This window comes from Actinia tenebrosa, unplaced genomic scaffold (genome assembly GCF_029948245.1).
Source record: "Actinia tenebrosa isolate PJP-AT-01 unplaced genomic scaffold, QUT_ActTen_1.0 PGA_scaffold3__52_contigs__length_22856419, whole genome shotgun sequence".
In the NCBI taxonomy this organism is placed as follows: Eukaryota; Metazoa; Cnidaria; class Anthozoa; order Actiniaria; family Actiniidae; genus Actinia; species Actinia tenebrosa.
Genome location: NW_028292580.1, coordinates 14102020 through 14118910, shown reverse-complemented (window position 1 = coordinate 14118910; position 16891 = coordinate 14102020). Strand labels below are relative to the sequence as shown.

Genomic DNA, 16891 nt, shown 5'->3' with positions numbered 1-16891 from the left:
GATCCTTATTCTATCACCAACTTAGAGCTGCAGTATGAGACCGTGTACAGCGAAGAGCTGGCCCGTAGCGCTGGCATGGAGTACAGCTCTGGCAAGGCATTCCTTTACGACCACGTAGTGATGTATAAGACATTTAGCTTCTTGGATAAGACGGATGAGGTTATCAACCAAAGCATTAACCTCCCCCGAAGAAGTCTCACGGGGTTGATGTTGGTGTTTGCTAAGCCCTATGAGGCCGGTAAGCGCGACTCCGAAGCCTTTCACAACCCCAACATTACTAACGTCGGCGTGAATATTAACGGGGTTCCAAACAAGGTCTACTCGCAGGGAATAAAGCCTGCAGACGTGTACAGAGAAGTAAAGCGTAAGTTTGGCGACCAGGTAAGTCCCGAGGAATTCTTTAATGATAAGTACGCGCTGTGGATTGACATGCGCACCATTAACGACGAAGACCTACATGGCCAGGGCTTGCGGTTGGTAAATACGCAGGATGGCATAACATTGGAGATCAAGCGCACAAAGAATGCCGCTGCGGGCGACAGTGACAAAATAAACTGCTACATTTTCGTGGTCTCAGACGCGCAACTGAGCGTGGAAATGAATCAGCTAAAGAGCGTTGCCTATTAATGACTTCGTTGCCTCAGCCATTCTAAAGAAAAATATCCCTTACGTATAATATGCTTATAGCTGAGCCGGGGTTGTATGAATAGATATTTAGCTCTAAGCTGCCTAAAGCCGTGGAATTCCACGTTTGGGTCTTTGAGGACGTCTTACCAACGCTAAGAAAGGTGGGGCGGTTCGAATGCCCAAACAAGTTGGTATTCAAAATAGAAAACGAATTTGACCTGCATAGAAAGGTCGTAGATTACATACGCCGGTTTTACCCTCAGATGCTCATAGCACCCGGACTTGGTGAACTACAGGATTCGGATAGCAAACGCATAAAGTGTTGGCAGAAGGGTTACCAACGTGGTCAGCCGGACCTTTTGATACTAAATGCGCACCTGCGTTATCGTGGGCTTTGTATCGAATTAAAGACCCCAAAAGGAAACGGCATGTTATCTGCAGATCAACGCAGGGTAATCTCGCAGTACGAAGCTAACGGATATCTAACAATGGTTAGTAGCGACTACGACGTCATTTGCCGTGCGATAAGCACCTACGCGGACGGCATTCGCATACCCTGTAAGTGGTGTCGTAAGCGCTTCAAGTCTTTGGAAACGCGGTCGACACATTTAAAGATATTTCATAGATATAATGACGGTAATTAAACAAATTCACTGGCGCGATTTAACGCACGGCATCGCATACGAAATAAAAAATTACATCGTCTTCGAAGACATCAACCGCCTACGGTTAGTCCTCAAAGACCACGACGGCGTGGAGTACTCGCTGTGGGCGCCCGACTGCGTACGCTATGTAATTCAAGGCGAGGAATTCACCCACCTGCGATCACATGGTAAGCATGACGGCCGTTGGAAGTTCGACATCGAACGTAGGGTTAGTCAGTCTCCGCTCTGCAGCTGAATAAAGCGTCGGCAACCATCCTGCACGCTTTAGGATCGGCGCGGCACCAGTGGTCGGTAAAGTCGCGGCCTAAGTAGACGCGGCGGCAGTAGAGGCAGTCGTACCTTTCCTCTGCGAAGAGGACTGCTTTTTTTTAACGATTTTCTGCGGTTGGTCCGCGCGCTCTTGGATAACTTCCCGGATGACTTCACGGACTACAGGGATTATACCGTCGTTGGATGCTTCGCATGTGATACAGTCCATATATTGAAAGGGTGATTAGGAATCCTCCCAGAAATGCCACAAAGTAGGCTACCATATGCCTTTAAAAGGGGTCCTTATTTTTATTTATTATTATTAGATTATGCAAGCGCCCTTAAAAGGGGTCCTTATTTTTATTTATTATTATTCATCATTCTTAATAATAATAAATAAAAATAAGAATGGGATTTGAGACTCTTTGCACAAACCCTACTTTACTATTTTAAGCCGCCTACTAATCATTACGGGCTTTCCTTGCCGCCTCATTGCCGGCATGCCAAGCTTCGAAGCGATCTAAGTACTCCTTAAAGCCGCCTTGACCATCGTAGAGGCACTGCCAAATATGTTGGTCACTTCTTTGACAGCCGCAGCGCTCACAAAGCGCCTCCCAATGTTCCCTGTTTTCCCACCTTACGCCTTCGACGCAGTCAAACTCCGCAAGGCGCTGGTCAATTTCCTTCTTCCGGCGCGTTAACTTCCTTTGGGTTTCCTTTGGGCAACATCGTGCAGCAACGTCACCGTGCTCCTCGCAAGCCACGCTCAGCAGGTCATACCCGCGGCACCGATGTCGATGCCATTCGTCGTTCTTGTCCTCCTCGCAGCGCTCACATACGTTCTTTAGGCAAACGCGGTTTTCTACGTGATAATCCAACATCTGCGCGCTGCTAAAGAGGCGATTACACTCCTTACAACGCCTCTCGCGTGCCTTCTTAGCGCACACCTTCTTTTCAACGTGGTATTTTAACATTTGCTTGCTGCTGAACTCCTTGTTACACCGCTCACACTCCATATATAATAAGGATTTAATAGCCCTTATATGGGATACCGCATGAAATCCTTTATGGACTCTTTTGCCCAGCCCGCCATCGTCAAGAGCGCACCAAACCTTTCCGCGCGCTTCAGGCCGCACATTTCATCGTACAACTCCTGCACGCGCTCTTTTAACCGGTCGATTTCCTCCCTCTGCATTTCTATGGTGTCTCTTTTATCTTTTGCGTCGGCGACAATTCTTTGCACTGCTTCCACTGGCTCCATGTATATCAGGAAACAAGTTCCCTTCGAAAGAAGGGATATAATGAACCCAGATCACATGCCTTGTAACGCTCTGATAGTAGGACCCACCGGCTGCGGAAAGACCCAATTCGTCGTGGAGCAGCTATTAGGACCCTTTAGATACCGCTTTGACTACATAGTGCTGCTCTGCCCCACCTACGTGAACAACCGCACCTGGACGGGCATAGGAGTGAAAGATGACGACTTCTTTGTAGATATCTTAGATCCTAATGAGTTATCCAGCCATCTTAAGTTCTGGCACAAACAATTCCCTAAAGATACACAGACACTCCTCATATTGGATGACATTGCCTGCGGGGACGACGTAAAAAGGCGCACCTCCGAATTAGTGAAGCTCGCCTTTAGCGGCAGACACGACAATATTAGCGTTTGGTTGCTCTCGCAGCAGCTTACCAGCGTCTCCAAGCCTTTTAGGGAAAACATAGGTTCACTTGTCGTATTTTATACTCCGAGCAAGTCAGACCTGGAAACCATTTTAAGCGACTACGGCGGTGAGATATCCAAGGAACAGTTGCACGAATACATGCGGCATTTAAAAACGCACCAACATTCCAAGATGATCTTCTCTTTGAGGTTTCCGTATTCCATTAACATATATGGAGATTGAGCAGCTCTTAGATGAAGTCCCCACACAGTTAGATGAAAGTAACCTTAAGGAACAACTTAACATCCTGGTGTCATCTGGGAAGTGCAAAGAAATGATAGGCAAGGAACTTACCCATGAGCAGGTTAATAAGTTGTCGGAAGAGGAGGTTAAGAAGTTCCATAAGAGGTACGAGGCCGCCCTTGCAAGTAAGACCACGGACGCCGTAGCAGACTCCGCTATCCGACTTGCGACTAAATTGCTTGGACTTGCGCTGCCCATAGACGACGTGGAGCAACTGCGGAAGGACATAAGCGAGGACTATGTCATCGCCCAAGAACTTAAGATAACCTGCCGGTGGTTGTCTTTGAAGTGCGGTAAGTTAATGGCAGTTGCCTCTGCGGCTTTGCACGTAGCTCAGCACGTTGACTTGAAGGAGGTACTGGTGTCTTGGAAGGACTTCAAGAAGGACAGAGAAGTCGAAAAGGTCTTCCAGGCAGCACTTGCTGAGGTACCTGATCAGGTCGCCTCAAGTACTTAGTCAAGTCATTCGCGGGAATTGCCCAGGTCGCCTCAAGTACTTAGTCAAGTCGTCCTTAAGTACTTACTTAAGTCATTCTCAAGTACTTATCAAGTCCTTCAAGTCTTTAGATATAAATGGAAGCAGAGCAACCCCAAGAGGAGCAAAAGATTACCAAGGCTAAATCTCCAGGCAGAGTCGCTGCCGGAAAGAAGCTCGCGGAGATGAATAGGAAGAACAAAGCCAAAAAAGAAGAAAAGGTGGAGGAAAGAGAAGAGGAATCCTTTATTAATCCTGGGTACGTCATCGGCGCGTTAGGAGTCATCATAGCTGCAGGCAGCCTTTACTTACAATGGCGGGCTACGAAGCCAAAAGTAGAACCCGTGCGCGTGCCGCCAACATATCACGCACCCGTGCAGGAGCCCCCTAAGAGTAAGATCCCTGAAATGGAGTAATAACCTTCTCGCTCTGTAATATAATGTCAACCGCGTTATTGAAAACTGTTGAAGAAGCAGCTATCATTACTTCCATCGTTGCGGGTATTGGTTGGGTAGGTAAGAAAGTGCTCAAAGAAGACTTTACTGAAGACCCAAGCAAGAGCTTCGCTAACTTTGCTAAGATGACCGCTGCCGTAGGCGGGGCTATCATGGTAAAGGATTACCTACGGAAGGAAAAGTACCTGCCCAATATATAAATGGCTAGTTTAATCGCAGGTGGAGTCATTGCAGCTTTAGCATTCACTGGAGCTAATTATGGTGGTCAATATTTGGATAGATTAGTCAGAGGCGACAAAAGCGGAGAATTAGCCGCCGAAAGAAAGAGACACGACTTAGCGCTGGAGAAATATCAGCGGGACGTGGCAGCTTGGAATGAAAAAAGACAAGCTTACAGGGATTGGTTGGACAAGAACTACCAAGATAAAATGCAGGCAGACAAGAACTTCGAAAATACAGACTACGCCTTTAAGCTCTATGCGCAAGCACACCCCGCGGCATCGACGGGGTTAAGAAAGCCTCAGTTTAAGAATTACTATCAGCCTTCTAAGAAACAAAAAGACAATGAATTGGTCTTTGTAGGAGTCGCAGGGCTGGCCGGAGGCGTGGCTTTGGCGTATCTGCTCTGAGCTGCGCTCAGATCACTAGAGGGGAACTGTGTTGCCTGGGATATATGATCGTCTTTTTGGAAAGCGACAAGAATAACTTTACCACTTATTTAAATCCCCCCATCAAAGCCCATAAGGTTCGGCTCATAAGTTGCTCTTTGTACAATTCTTGGTATAATTTAGTCAATGGCATGGTGACCGTACTTAAGGCGCCTGGCAATTATCAAGGCGTATTGCTGCCCGATGGGCATTACACACCAATCACCCTTGCTAAGGAGCTCGCCAAGCGCGGTTATACTCTCACCACGGGATTGCCGCACGAAATGACCCTCAAACATAATATGCCAAACTATTCAGTAACTTTTGGAAAGTCTGACCCATTGGGATCTTTATTATGTGCCTCGGGCAAAACAATTACCGACACAGCCATACCTGTGAAATGGAAAGTCGCATCCTCTTACGAAGTCTGTTGCGACTTAGTCCATAGTTACAACAATGGAGAAAAGTCTTCTCTTATGTCCAAGTTTCTGCCCAAAGGTAATCCATTTGACCCAGCAGAATACACTCCCATTTCTTTGAGCTATGACTTGTCTCATTTGGTAGAAAGCATAAACATCACCATTAAAGTGGACGGAGAGACGGTGGATTTCAACGGACGCAAGATCAATCTTGTTTTGGAATTCATATAATGGGCCGCGTAGAGGACAAACTCAAGAGGATTTACTATGGACCCGAAGGCTATTGGAGAGGAGCGTCGGCCATCAAGAAACTCGCGACCGCGGCCAGGGTATCAGAAGAAACGGTTAAGAACTGGCTAAGAAAACAAACCCTCTGGCAGGTTTATCTTCCCGTGCCTAAGTACATTCCCAGGCCCAGCTTCACCGTAAATGCCCCCAATGAAGTTCATCAGGCGGATTTGCTTTTCTTACCGCACGACAAGGTGAGAAGAAAGACCTATAGATACGCTTTGACCGTAGTCGATATCGCAAGCAGATACAAGGACGCCGAACCCATAACCAGTAAGGATTCTGGGGAAGTCGCAGAAGCCCTAGGTAGGATTTATAAGCGCGTCTTGAAATGGCCCAAGCTGCTGCAAGTGGATGCGGGTACAGAGTTCATGGGCGTGGTTACTAAGACCCTGAAGGACCACGACACTAAGATTAGGAGAGCCGAAGCTGAGTACCACAGGGGTCAGAGCATCGTCGAAAGATTCAATAAGACCTTGGCCGAGCGTCTCTTTGGGTACCAGTATTGGAAAGAGCTGGAAGATCCCTCCAAACGCAACAGGGAATGGACTCAGCGGCTCCCCCAGGTCGTCGCGGCTTTGAACAACGAGGCGGCCAGGGCTACGGGAATGAAACCCAAGGATGCCATAAGAAAGAAACACGTGGAACACAAGTCCTACGTCAGAAGTTCGAGGGCGGTCGGACTGAAGGAAAAAAAGCTCCCCCGCGACATAGTGGTCAGATACCTCTATCAGTCGGGGGAACTCGAAGGTGGCAGTAAGAGAGCCACGGATCCCAACTGGTCTTTGGAAACGTATGAGATTTCGAAGTCCGTCACCAAGGAAGGGCAACCCGTGTTGTATTACCTAGATGGCCCAAGTCGCGGATTCGTCAAGGAAGAACTGCTCATAGTTCCCAAAGACTCAGAGTAGTGCTGCTCCACGCGCCCGATTACACTCTAGGCATGTCAGTCTTACGTTACCTCTGCAATGGCCGCGCTTATTATTTATACGATCCACGGAGAACTGCTGATCGTCATTTGGGTCAAACCTCCATAGTAGAGGTACGTTACATTTGGCACAGCGTGCCCCTTTCTTATAGACGTCGTCCACGCATAGGTCGAACGTCATATCTTTTTCTTCGTCGTGCCGCTTGTAGCGAAGGAGTTTCTTAGCAATGTTTTCTTTGGCTACGTCCTCTGGCGTCTTATCGTAGCGCAGTTGCGGCCCCCAGGCTCTTTTTAACTGTTTGGCATATTCTACGCGGCTTACGGCGGTGTAGATGAGGTTGCTCCAACACAGCCGCTGGTCTATGATCCATAAGGTTTCTTTTATGGTAAGCCCTTGCGCGCTGTGGACTGTCATGCAATAGCCCAAGCGCCAGTCTGGATGGGAGGTTATTTTTTCCACCTTTTCTATGGGTACCCAGGCTTTATCGTGCGTTACTGCGTTCTGCAGTTGGATGTCGGTACCAGGTACCCAGACGTCTCTTTTTTGCATGCGGGTGTCGTGGGGTTTGTAGCAAACAGGTACGGGATGCGTAGGGAAGCGCTCTCGGTGTATATTTAGCAAATCCTTTTGTATGCGAGATTGTGCTGCGCGCTTACTACTTAGCACCAGATCCTTAGGGTGCCAGGCGTATAGAAAGTCCTCGTACTTTTTCGCTCGTACGCGTTTGCGCAGTGTCTTGCATTGCTCGGCGTCACTGAGCCCCCTTAATTCCGCTTTCAGGTTTCTTACTTGATCCTTACTGCGGTAATCTGTGTTGATTTCCTCCGCATGGTCTACGAAATCTTTCAGCCATTCGTGGGGCATCTCTCCGGCTATTGGAGGAGGCTGGCAAGGATCTCCGGCGAATATTACTTGACACTTTCCACGGAGGAATTCTACGAATTCTTTGAGGATTTCTAAAGGCACGGTGCAAATCTCATCCCAAAGTATCACCGGAGGTATGTCATGGATGGCTTCAGGTACCCACTTTTGGCCATTCCAACGAAAGAAGCTGTGGTAGGTCTGCGCGTCGTGGCCCATTTCGCAGAGTTCTCGTTCCAGCCGATGCGTTGGCGTTAGCACCTTTATCTTAGGAAAGAGTTCCAACACACGCGTCGTCTTACCGCTGCCTCCCGTACCGTAGAGGTAAGAGAATCGTTGGTAGGAAATGGGGTCGGCAACTGAAGGTAGAGGCTCTTTGGTAGGCGTCACGGTGCCCTGGGTGTGCTCGCCGTGATATTTTACGCGTTCCCTCCAAGCTTTAATCTCTTCATCTTTGACGCGCCATTGGCCACTTTCCGCGAGTTCGTCTTCTGTATAGAATTCTTTCATCTTTTCTAAGACTTGCGGTTTCACGTATAGGGAATCCGTAGCTACTCGCGGGATGTCTTCTTTGTCAAACCGCAGGAGCATCGCCAGAAGATTGATGTGCGCGTAGGCTAACATGCTGGCACGCAGATGGTAATACTGCGGTCGATGGTCCTGGTAGTAACACAGCGCATTCCATTCGTGTTCTTTTTGCTCGGCTTCTATGAAATAGTCCCACTTTTCCACGGATACCATCGTTCCTTTGTCATGCGCGCGCTTGATGAGGAAGCTTAACTCGCCGGCGTCCGTAATCAGGCGCCGCTGCATATGTTTCTCTCCTTCCTTAGCGCCCTGCGTGAACTTTCCTATGACCACGCGCGCTGTGGGGTTATACTCCGGTAACCATTGCGTGAAGGCGCTGTGACAAAGTATGGCTTCATGCGCTGTGTATTTTAAAAGTTTGCGCTCTTCAAAGAACTTCAATAGGGGTATGGGTATCCATTCTTTCTCCTGCAGGTGCTTTCCGTACCACGCATAGATTATTGGATGTAAGTCTTTCGTAAATTTCCAGGTGGTCAACCGTACAAACCCCGTTGCTGGGGCGTCGTAATAACCTGGCAGTGACACCCTAAAGAATTGGGAGTCTGGATGTCCGTAACGGTCGTAATATTCCTTACAATCTCCTAGGCCTTTGAAGCTTGCGGGGTAACAATGTTTCATATCCAGCGACACGTATTCGTCTTCGTCGTATTCCATGTTCCACAGGCCACCATGACCGTGCTCTACGCAAGCTTTAGCTATGTCTTTGAACTCCTCCGGTGTGGATTTCCACCCGTTTCTTTTCTTTGCGGCTAAGAAGTCCAAACTGCGACTGCTAAGCACTTCGTCAGAGAAGTCTTCTCCTAAAGTCTCGCAGGCGCTTTGAATGCGCAGCTGCTCCACTTCAGGACGATACAAAGTACCATCTTGGGTCATAAATTGACTTCCCTCCGCATCCATTAACCAAATAGAATTCTCGTGCATTAGTTCTGCAAGCGGCAACTCCTTGTAAACGCGCGTCTCCTTCTTCTTTGGGAACCTTAACTCCCTCCACGCATGTGCGTTATGCTGGTAAATTACGATAGGCGCACCCCGGCCCCCATACTTGTGCGTCCCGGAGTAGATGAAGCCGTCGGTGATGTCTTTCACGTGTATGCGCCTTTCTAAAGCAACCTCTAACTTCTTGATGTTCTCAATGGTGGCTCCTGCCCTACGAGTAGCGTGCTCCCATTTCCTGATGGCTTCTCTTCTCTTCAACGTAAGCTTACCTCCCCTAGAGGAATCCTCGAAGAACTCTCTAACTAACTTACCCACGCAGTTACCAGGATGGCGCATTGGTTTGAGCTTCTTAACGTCCGGGTTCTTAATCTCATACGCGCCGTATATAACTACGGTAACCGGGTAAGCAACCTCGTAGAACAACATGTCGATGCCCACCTGCGCCCCAGGACGCGTGTCCTTGTTTAAAACGAACAGGTCCTTCCTGCCAGACGCCCGTATTGGATTCCTGCCCTTTTCTATTATCCACTCGCCGTCTAAATACTTTATAAACGTCAACTCCAGGCGGTAATTACCTTCGGGCATCAAGCCAATTATCCTTTCTGCTCTTTCCTCGTCCATCGTCTCGTCTGTATCTCCCTCCATAAATGTCGTGAAGGCAAAGTCGGCGTCTAAGCGGTCCAGCACCTGAGTTCGCAGTCGGCGCACAGTCTTGTTACTAATGCTTTTGATGGTGTCCATCTATATCTAAGGAATATTTTATCCTCCGTTTGCGACCTTGCCCATCGTTTCGGCTACCTTTAATCCCCAACACAGCAGCAGTAAGGGGCTCAGCGCGCAACATATAACGGGACACGGGTAATTCCCGCGGGGGACGCTAGTGCATAAACACGGGTAATTCCCGGGCGATTCCGAATGGTGACCGCGAGTCCCCCTTACTGCTGCTATTTTCAAGCTGAATGTTGAGCATACTCGGATAATGATCCGAGTCAGATGTAATTCTGAAGAACTTTCTCAACAGCCCTAGCTTATGTTGTGCTGCCTTGTTTCTTTTCAGATGGAGTTCAAAAAATCGACTTTGTCTTTGCAGTTTCACTGTCTGGTAATATTGACCAAACGACGACCTTGACGACGAACATCATTCGTCAAATTGTCATGCGATATGGCATCTACCGATTCCACTACAGTGTCATCGTCTATGGAAGTGATATTGACACTGCTTTTGACTTTGGAAGCATCTTACCAAACAAACAATCTATCCTGGATGCAATTATGAACATAAAAAGATATGACCTAGCGACGCAAGCTAATGACAAACTTGCGTTTGATCAGGCACGGGACATTTTCACAACAAAACCAACGAGAAAAGAAGCAAGGAAGGTACTAGTAGTCATCACGGATAAACAATCAAGTAATAGTCCATCGGAACTGGAAAAAGCAAGGATGGGTCTCGATCAAATCAATGCTTCTATAGTTGCAGTCGGTATAGGTTCACAGGTTACTTTGCATGGACTGTTTGATTATACGGTCATTAAAGAAAACGTCATTCACGTTCCATCTGGTGGTGTTAGCTATTTGTTGGCAGAAGAAATAATTCACAAAATCTCAAGAGGTAAGGATTCACATATTTATGATGTTGCTAACTTGATGCAATTTTTCCTACTTTCTAGACTTAATATTTTTCAATGTTAGCTAGACATGTCAACATTATTTATCTTATCTACTAATATTTATAATATCATTATTATTTAGAATCTTATCAAGAGAGCATAATATAAGAGGGTTAGGCTATTTTTAGTTTGTCACTAAACCTATGTTTTATTTCTGATTGATTCGACAAGGAGCACCAAAATTCACTAAAATTCCTTCCAGTGTCCTGCATGTTGTGGAAGGTGGTAATGCCAAACTTGTCTGGGAATATGAACATCCGAAGAAGAAAGAGGATCAAAATTCTTTGTCCCTTCAGTGGGATTTTTATAGCAAAAATGGTTCACGAACAGAGATTGCTACTGCACATGCAAATTCCAACTGGGAATTCAAGTTGAGCTCGACTTGTCCAAAAAGGTTACAAAACCCTACTCGAGTGAGTAAAGCCAACCCTGCAACGTTCTTTATTTTCATTGTGACAAGAGCTGACGATGGGCAATATGGTTGCACGATTCGGATGAAGAATTTAACGACTACTACTTTAGTGAGACTCGTGGTTACAGGTAATTTCAAACAACAAATTATATCAAACAATATTTTCCAATAATTGATGTAAATAGGTATATACGTACAAATTTATTTGTGTATCTTTTCATTTTTGTAAGGTTTCCGAGCTCTGACATGTCTGATAGGGTATTTGCCCGCCAATATTTATTAATTGTATCAATTTCTTACGACTGTTTTTCTCTCTAAATGTATACATAGCTCACCCTCAGTTCACTATTCGCCCACCACTAGTGATGTACATCAATGAAGGTCAGGATCTTTACATACAATGTGAAGCACAGGGACCTCCAGTACCCATGGTTACGTGGTATCAGAACTTAGGTGCCGCGAGGGTGTTAAAAAGTCAAGGTCTAGGAAAAGCTTCTTTGAGTATACCCAAGATCAAAAGGGACCAGAATGGGACATTTGAATGTCAAGTAAACAACAACCCAAACGAGATGCCTGTCACAGCAAAAACGACATGTTATTGTCAATTGTAAGTTGTTAAGCTATTGCATATTGTCTGTCGAGATAAATCACTCCCTCATTCAATTACTAAGCAATTCCTCCACCTATCCATCTACCGATTCCTCAGTTCGTTTGTTCCCTCTTTCAATTATTCATTTGTACGTTCCTCCTCCCTTTCGTTTCTTTTTTACTTTCAACACTTAGTTTCCATATTTAACTGTTTACAACAAAAACATCTTTCTAAGCACTCGGATCATTAGATAGGCTCAGTTGGTTGAGCATCGGACTTTCGTGCAGGAGTTCGGGGTTCCAGTCCCGGCCGGACCAACGCTCAGGGTCTTAAAATAAATGATGAGAAAGTGCTGCCTTTGTAATTGCATCTGCAAATTGTTAGACTTTCGAATGCCGGGCTCTCCACACTTTATATTGGAGGGCCACGTACAAGAACCACTAAGGAAGTAAAAACACCTGACAGTGACCACCCTCAGTGCCTACACCTTATGCTAACCATCTCATGTTTGTAAATTGCATAAAAAATAATCTGACGTTCACAACTCAATGTAAAGTGCCTTTGATGCTATCTACATAGAAACGGCGCTATATAAATCATAAGATAATTGCAGGAGATTATCACAAGCCACTTAGAAATAGCAGAGAGAGCTAATCGAACTAAGTGCTATAGGCCAAACGTAACGGCCCGATAAAAAAAAAAAAAAAACTGCAAACACAAACACACACCGGCACAAAAAAAAAATCCTAATAGTCTTTTAAACATATGCAAAAAATAAAATAAAAAATAAATAAAATAAATAAATAAATAAATAAATAAATAAATAAATAAATAAATAAATAAATAAATAAATAAATAAATAAATAAATAAATAAATAAATAAATAAATAAATAAATAAATAAATAAATAAATAAATAAATAAATAAATAAATAAATAAATAAATAAATAAATAAATAAATAAATAAATAAATAAATAAATAAATAAATAAATAAATAAATAAATAAAAAGAAGAAGGGCATAAATTAAAGAGCATCATTAGCTATAAGTTTGATAGCTGTTTATAGCAGAATCTTTTAAGAGCCCCTTGAAACCATTACGACTCTTCAGTTTAAAGTCATCTCGAACTGAGTTCCAAAATTTAACGCCTACAAAACGAATAAATGTAAATATTCCTGCTTTATTCCTGTATTTTTAGGGGATCAACGATCAATTGCAAGAGAATGCAGTAAGTACTCCAAATAGAATACTTAACGGGAATGGCAAGTGATATGAAGTTGGAAATCAGTGATTAGAGCTATTGTCCATATGAAACGTATATAAATACTGAAGCTTGTACTTGCACATTTCCCACTTACTAACGAATCTGATAATGGCATTCCAGGCAAATCTACGGTAACTGGTCTCGCTGTAATTGTTGTGCTGTTAGTATTGGCAGTCGCAGTCCTAGTTGCTTATATTTGCCTTAAACGACAGAAGGAAGGTGAGTATTTTAATATGAAAAATACGATAGATGTACACATCTGCTTGATTGATTATATATTTCCAGTTTATATCAAATGACTAGACCTTAGTGGGTCTGTGTGATCACACGACAGACAATAATATTTACGCATGCTCTTTTCTTAATTTAGTTAAAATTTTACAAAGAAAACAAGACACGAGGTACAGTGATTCTCTTCTCGGCAATATACACATTTGCTTGTTTTTGGTATACATGTTTGTTTCTTTAACATTTATTTGTAGAAATGACAGTTCAAATGGAAATATTATCGTTGATTCGATGTCGTCTTCACAAGAGGGATCCGCCACCAGGATTCCAAACCCAAGACCAACATCAGCTGTCCAGGAAGGTACCTACGAGGAAACTGATACATATGACTACGTTGCAGGTGCCACAATGTCACAATGTCGTGAGAATGCCAATCCAGTCCATACCAATAACCCAAGAACTGTACCTGTAGCACGCACCTCACCGGAACAAAGTGATCGACATCCTGAATACTCCAATAGCTTAGAGTTATTTCCGGTAACGCCACGGCAAGTAGAAAGAACTGACCTTCAATCTCGGGATCTTGATATCTACCAAGATCTTCTTAAAAATAATTCTTTTCCGCTTTATCAATCGCTTAACTCGGGAGAACCGTCAGATGGAGCAGCACCTGGAGATGTGTCAATAACAGTATAGCTGGTAAATGATTCTCAAAAATATCATTATCAGCCTTCCGGTGAACGGATAACATTGCCCGGCGTCCAGCATAAATCTGTGTATACATTATATTTGGTTTCAATTTATTTTTATTTTTATTTTTCATTCTATTTTTTTATTGTTACAACACTTACCATTCACCTGAGACGACGTCCGATCTGGATGACAACATTATTTTAAACTGCACACTAAAACACTATCAATCTGGCCGATCAATATCATATCTTTTCATAATGATTTTATAATTGGTTTTAATGTGCTGATAAAACTATCTAGCTATCTAGCTAATAGCATAACTTCAAGTCTGTTACTGTTACTTTAATATTTTAGTTCTTTCTTCGAACATAATACTGTATTGTTTCTGGATATACATTCAATCCACCAAACTTGACAGGGGTCCATATAATATGACGTCAAAGAATCAACAAACACAAATCAATGACAAATTATTAGCCAATCCAAACGCTATTTCCGTTGCTTTTATCAAAGCTCGTAATTTGGTATTCAAATTACTAAACCATTTCGATTGGAGCTCATATAATCATCTTGATTGATATATACTCTGTCAATGAATAACAAAAGCCAAAACTGTCAACAGCTCAATTCGTTCACGCTTTCCAGCAGTTGTAAATCTATAATCTCCTGTATTGAACAAGTCACATAAATATGGGCAAGAACACAGCAATCTGGCGTCGTCATGTTGCAAGAATTCTGGGTGTCCTTTTGCTTGTGTTCCAAGGAGCAATTATTGATTATTATTTGATCCAAGGAGAGAGTTCTCGATGGTTTGCATGGCTTTTAACCGATGGAGTGGTTCTGGCGACGTGGATTGCAGCTATGCTAATATCGTATCGTCGTCTAAGCAGCCGAAAACAAAGATACAGTTTAGATCAAGGGGTTGGATTTTTCAACGATGAACTTGCTTTTGCCTACATTGCTTGGCTTGTGTATGCATTACATCTTGTTCCTCAGGTCGCCACGCTTTTTAGAACAAAGGCAAGTAAGCTTGACGAAAAAACAATGGTCTTTGGTCCGAATATGCTAAAGATGTGCCTTTGTATAACTCCAGCGTTGTTTCTTTTCCTTCTCTTCGCTCACCACGACTCCAAACCCCGCACATCCAGAAAATTCTACTTGGAAAAACTTTCCGGCGCCGTTACTCTCGATTTATTCGACAGCGTTGAAATGCTCGAGTACTTGTTCGAAAAGGATGCAGTCCCTGATTCAGTGAACATAGCCATTTTGATATTCTCGTGCATAAATTTCTTCCTGCCAGTTTTCGCTCTCTACGAGTTGAAGCACAATAAATTTCACGCCAACGGTCAAGTGTCTCCTTTGTCTTTCAAGATCTTTTACATCTGTTCCTTTTTATTTTTTGTTAATGTACCATTTCTGGTCATTCGTCTAATATTATGGCATTCGTACCACCTGGACATTTCAGTTTTACTAGCAAAGAATGCTTTGGCAATCGTCCTGGGGGTGATTGAGATAGCAGAGTTTTGTGGAGATGAAAGACCCAAGAAGTGTTTATCATGCTCCAATACCTTTGCCAAAAGTTCTTTCAAGAGTCACCTTGAAGTATGTGCAAATGAAGCGACAGGAGAACTAGAGTTGATGAGGGTTAATGAACAATCGCCTTCAAATGATGGCCCAACCATTACCGTGAAAACAGGGGATCCAAATCTTGCATAAATAACATCAAAATAAGGGATACAGTTATTTCTTAAGAACACTCTGTCTCTTAGTATTTTGATGTATATTTTTTATATCATATTTCATTTGATATATAGAGGTACAAGTGACGCACAATAATGCAAAGCCGTATCAGATGCTTAACCTACTGATAAGTTGTTTATCATTTAATTCTGCAAAGAAATGCTCAAACTCCCTCTAAACTCTATCCTACCCAGCGCGAGCAGATGAGGACTGCTGATACGGCATCATATCAGGCATGTTCTTCATGATAAATATTTTATTCTTATTATTCTTATTTTCAGTTTACATTTATTAATTTTCATTCGCATTGAGAGCCAAGCTGTCTCACTATGCTTACAAAATAGTGAAGTCTGCTAGTGTTTACACGTCATGTAAATTTTATTCAAAGCGAGCGAAACAAAAGAGAGCACTAAAAAATTGAATTCGACTAGCCATGTCATGTCATGCCGTGCCGTGCCGTGCCGTGCCATGCCGTGCCGTGCAGTACCGTGCAGTATCCGGTCACTACACCCTCATTACACTCTACACATCTATTTCTTATACCATAGCTTTTTTTTATGTTCAACAATTGATTAATTTAGCAACAATCATGCAATGTTCATTGATAGTTGAATTGAACTGATTGGACGGTGCTATTTCTGAAATCAAAACGACCTCCAGGTGTGCAATTTTTGAATTAAAAAATTGCTTTAATTAAAAAATCATCTCGAATTCAATTCGGAATTGATAGGTACGAGTGATGTTTTGAAAGTTTTTAAAATTGGGTGTGAGTCTTTAGGCGATTCTAATTTGAGAACTTTCAAACATCACGAGTGTCTATCAATTGTACGAGAAGATTGTACGATTTTTTGTTTATGATACACTCAACAAAATTGAGCAATTTACAAGGACTCTACATAGTACATTTACTTGTACTCCTTTTGTCCAATCAGAATAGAGTAATTGTGTTTAGTGTTTTTACAAAATTGCACGACAGGACGAAAGTTTAATTACCACTTAATTACATCCGTTTTGAAATCTTCTGCAATAATATAAACCAGATTTAAAATTCAATTTTAATGTAAAATTTAGTCAAAAAACCGTTCTATCACCTAGAAGTTCCTTAATTTTTTTTTTCTCACTCTCTTTTTTGGGAGGAGGGGCTTCTTTTTTTCTATGATCTGATTGGTCAAATGCTTTGCTTTCTGTA

General features: G+C 43.4%; 2 protein-coding genes across 2 annotated transcripts; both read left to right on the top strand.

Moving 5' to 3' along the window:
* The first annotated feature begins 890 nt into the window (after positions 1-890).
* LOC116292695 (uncharacterized) lies at positions 891-13442 on the top strand. Its single transcript, XM_089035953.1, has 7 exons — positions 891-1185; positions 10164-10718; positions 10948-11316; positions 11519-11795; positions 12976-13005; positions 13162-13260; positions 13412-13442. The coding sequence occupies exons 1-6, from the start codon at positions 891-893 to the stop codon at positions 13244-13246; spliced, it is 1611 nt and encodes a 536-aa protein (XP_088892079.1). The 3' UTR covers positions 13247-13260; positions 13412-13442.
* Positions 13443-13965: 523 nt separating this feature from the next.
* LOC116292696 (transmembrane protein 121B-like) lies at positions 13966-16129 on the top strand. The gene has a single exon (XM_031700049.2). The coding sequence runs from the start codon at positions 14653-14655 to the stop codon at positions 15676-15678; it is 1026 nt and encodes a 341-aa protein (XP_031555909.1). The 5' UTR covers positions 13966-14652; the 3' UTR covers positions 15679-16129.
* The last annotated feature ends 762 nt before the right edge of the window (positions 16130-16891 follow it).